The following is a 3,376-nucleotide window of genomic DNA, read 5'->3' on the forward strand; positions in this document are numbered from 1 at the left end:
CTTATAATAATCAATCAATTCCTTTTTGTAGTGGTTGTCCCTCACTATAAACTCTATCTTGATATTGTACAATATGAGAAGGGTTTATTTTTGTTTAATCACTAAATCAATTCTTTGTTAGTAAAATAAAAAGAGTTTCGATGGTCAATTTTGTTTAACAATAACACTATTTCAAATTCCAAAATAAGCTTTATCAAAAATGCTCTTTTTGTGAATGGATTCCTGTAATCCTGTGCTTTTGGACTAATAAATTTAAGCAAAATATATCAAGCAGACTATATTTATCCCACAGTTCGAGACCCACCTCCGCCATATTTGACTTTTTGTCCTGAATGTTCACTGCAAACATCCCTTACTAATAGTTTTTTGTGGTTTTCTGACCGAGGAACCATTTGTTACAATTTTTGGTGAGGGTAATATCTCTACATTAAGAGTATAAAGATTTATACATAATCAATGTAATATCTATCATTTATATGTATTATTTTATTTTAAAGTCAATAATGATAAAATAATAAAATATTAATGATGAATGATACAATAATAGTGTATAAATGTTTTACAATGGCAATGTATACATCTTTTCCTCATTCTTTTTCTCCATCAATGATTTAGTCATTTGAAAGTTGAAGACTAATCCTTTTGAATCGTAGTGATTAATGAAATGGGTGTTGCCCTACGAATAAAATTGTTTCCACATATACTTCATGGATTGAAACTCTAATATCGTACTTAAGAACAAGTCATTTGCCAATTGTGTTGGATCTTGTTGGTAGTTTGCCACTAATTTAATTACCATGTTTTCTTAGTTGTTTTTCCCTACTAATTTCTAATCACAGCTTCAAAATTATTAGGTTATCATAAAGAATTATATGGGTGAAGCCAAAAGAGAATATTGAAAAGTAAATCATTCATTCATAACATGCCTTCTTTAAATTACATCTATGAGGATATAAATTTCCATGGTGATATGTACATATATCATTTTAGGAGTTATGCTATTTATATACAAAACATAGGTTTACATTCAGTCACAAATGTCTATACCGAAAGAGTAATTAATTTTACTTGAGGTTCTTCTGTTCTATGAAACTAACATAGAAACACCAATACAATTTTTGTGACCCATTTTGATCCAATGTATAGTATATAAATAACATGACTTTTATTATGTAACTAAGCATAAAGTGCTCCTTCGGTTGGTGAAATATTCCCTAAGCTAGCAGCATCCTTGTTAACGTGATAAAAGTGATTATGAAGCCACAGCTACTTGAATCCCTCCTTTGCTTATGGGCATGAAACTCACCCTCTTCTGCAAGTGTTTGGAATCCAAGCAAAATAGTTAGTGCATAAATATGGTGCTATGAGATGCAATGGTGTATAAAATACTTATTTGGGCACACTTATACTCATACTATTATGAAAGTAACAATAATCCAGTACCACTAAAATTTTATTTTCATATAACTACATTTTTTAATCAGCAAAGATTATGCACATTGTGTGCGACAATTACATCCATGACCCAAGTGTTTAATGCAGCTAGATTCCTTTTAAGAATTTCAATGAGTTCTATAGAAGAGTTTAAAAAGAACATGTTTAAATAAACCCAAAGATGATTCTATAATAAACATTAAATAATTCAGTGAACATTTAACTCTACTTTGAAAATATAAACAAGCCATGGCCATGAAATTTAAACATACCCTTTCTTCTCTGCCACCCTTAGAATGCATTTGTTGGTCCAACACAATGGTCTTTTCTTCAATTTCCTCAATTTCAAACCCACTTTCTCTATTGCCATTAGCCATATACAAACTCATAATCCTCTCTGCAGCTTCACCCTCATCTTTGCATTCTTGAATCAACTTCTCCACCATTGCCTTTGGAAGCCTCATTCTCAACCTCACCCCATCATCATTCTCCTTACTACCTTCCCCATCATCATTTCCGCCGCCACGGCCATGACCCGTGTTGTTTTGTTTCATGATTGAAAGATCAGAAGCAGACCTTCTAGTCAGCATTAGGCTCTCAAGCCTATCTTTGGCACTCATATTAATGCCAGAACGAACCCTCCTTGGTTTTGTCACTTTTGGAAGCTCCACAAGAAAATAAAGCCTCTTTGATTTCAATTCATTATGTGCTTCCAAAGGCTTTGCTCTTGTTCCGTAATGCTTAACTGCTTCAGATTCTAACAAAACAAGACCTGGATGATTCTTAAGCACATCACCAGCTTTCACTGGTGTTTTAAGCTTGAATGTCGTACCATCAATTTGCATGACCTTTGTGGTTTTCTTTGCACCCAAGGTATTGCCCATTATAGTAACTAAATTTTGTTTTTTTTTTGGGTTTTAGCGATGACTTTGAGGCACTAAGAGCTTACAAAATAATAATAATAATAACCTTTCAAGATTGAAAAAAATGAAAAAACAAGCTTTTTATTCTGGGTATTCCTACAAAGCACCAAAGGGCTAAAGCATGTGAAATGTAGTCCAAGACTAAGGCATGAATTTATAGTTGTTGAAGATTTTTGAGTACTAGGTCAATAAAGAAGGCAAGTATTAAAAGCAAGACAAATTTTTGAAGGAAGTGCCATAATAGAAAACACTAAACTAACGTAGCCTTTCCCTTTCAAGAGGCAAAAAATATATATAATCAACGACTATTCTTGTCCATCTCTTAAAGGCATTGTGACCATGTCTATGCTGAATTTAATTTTTATAACAACAGTGTTAAGTTAAATTCTTTAACAGGTGAAAATTTATTGCATGATATTTGGTAGATGGTATAGAGGATTAATGTTTTAAATTTCGGCCACAATTGAGGTCATGATTGTGATTATTGAGATTATGGTTATTATAATGTGAATTGTGGTTATTGTGGTCTAAACTATTTTGTGAGTACAAAATATTTTTGAAATCGACGCGGTCTGATAGGCCCGACGCAACTGTGTGTTGCAGCCTCATACATTCCAAATGTATTATATTGTGGTTGTGTTGCAATACGACGTAGTCTCATTATTGTGATTCTATGTCACACTGTAATTGCAGTGTAATGCAGTTGTGGCGGTCACTGCAACCGCAATATTACGGCCGCATGAGGCGATGGAGATATTCTTTGTTAGGACATTTTTCATTGTTAATTTGGAAATAAACCTTATAATTTGAAGACATTAATTCAATATCAATGATAAAGAAATATCATAGATTATTGATATGAAGCTACGTGTAGATCAAAAAGGCCCAATTGTTAAAATTTTGAAATGCACCAACAGTCCACATTTTTGTAAATAAATTGTTGTTTTCTGATATCTTCAAAGACTTGAATGAGTAACGGTAATCGCGGCGTGGTTTCGAATTTCAACTACAGTGGCAAA

General features: G+C 32.7%; 1 protein-coding gene across 2 annotated transcripts; it reads right to left on the bottom strand.

Annotated features, from left to right (window-relative positions):
• LOC109332415 (uncharacterized protein At1g66480-like) lies at positions 1,046 to 2,522 on the bottom strand. Of its 2 annotated transcripts, none has more exons than XM_019567392.1 (2): positions 1,707 to 2,522; positions 1,046 to 1,312 (listed from the first exon to the last, which is right to left on the bottom strand). In XM_019567392.1, the coding sequence occupies exons 1-2, from the start codon at positions 2,316 to 2,318 to the stop codon at positions 1,253 to 1,255; spliced, it is 672 nt and encodes a 223-aa protein (XP_019422937.1). In that variant the 5' UTR covers positions 2,319 to 2,522; the 3' UTR covers positions 1,046 to 1,252. The 2 variants fall into 2 exon arrangements, with proteins under 2 accessions (XP_019422937.1, XP_019422936.1); XM_019567391.1 differs by having other exon boundaries at positions 1,046 to 1,318; positions 1,707 to 2,516.

The sequence above is a fragment of the Lupinus angustifolius genome, chromosome LG18, assembly GCF_001865875.1.
Source record: "Lupinus angustifolius cultivar Tanjil chromosome LG18, LupAngTanjil_v1.0, whole genome shotgun sequence".
NCBI classification, from domain to species: Eukaryota; Viridiplantae; Streptophyta; class Magnoliopsida; order Fabales; family Fabaceae; genus Lupinus; species Lupinus angustifolius.

What these genes read in the sequence shown, in the direction of transcription:
- LOC109332415 (XM_019567391.1), bottom strand. Translation starts at nt 2,318, where the DNA reads ATGGGCAATACCTTGGGTGCAAAGAAAACCACAAAGGTCATGCAAATT. An exon ending in AGGGTGGCAGAGAAGAAAGG is followed by an intron (nt 1,319 to 1,706) that starts GTATGTTTAAAT and finishes GATTCCAAACAC; the next exon opens with TTGCAGAAGAGGGTGAGTTT.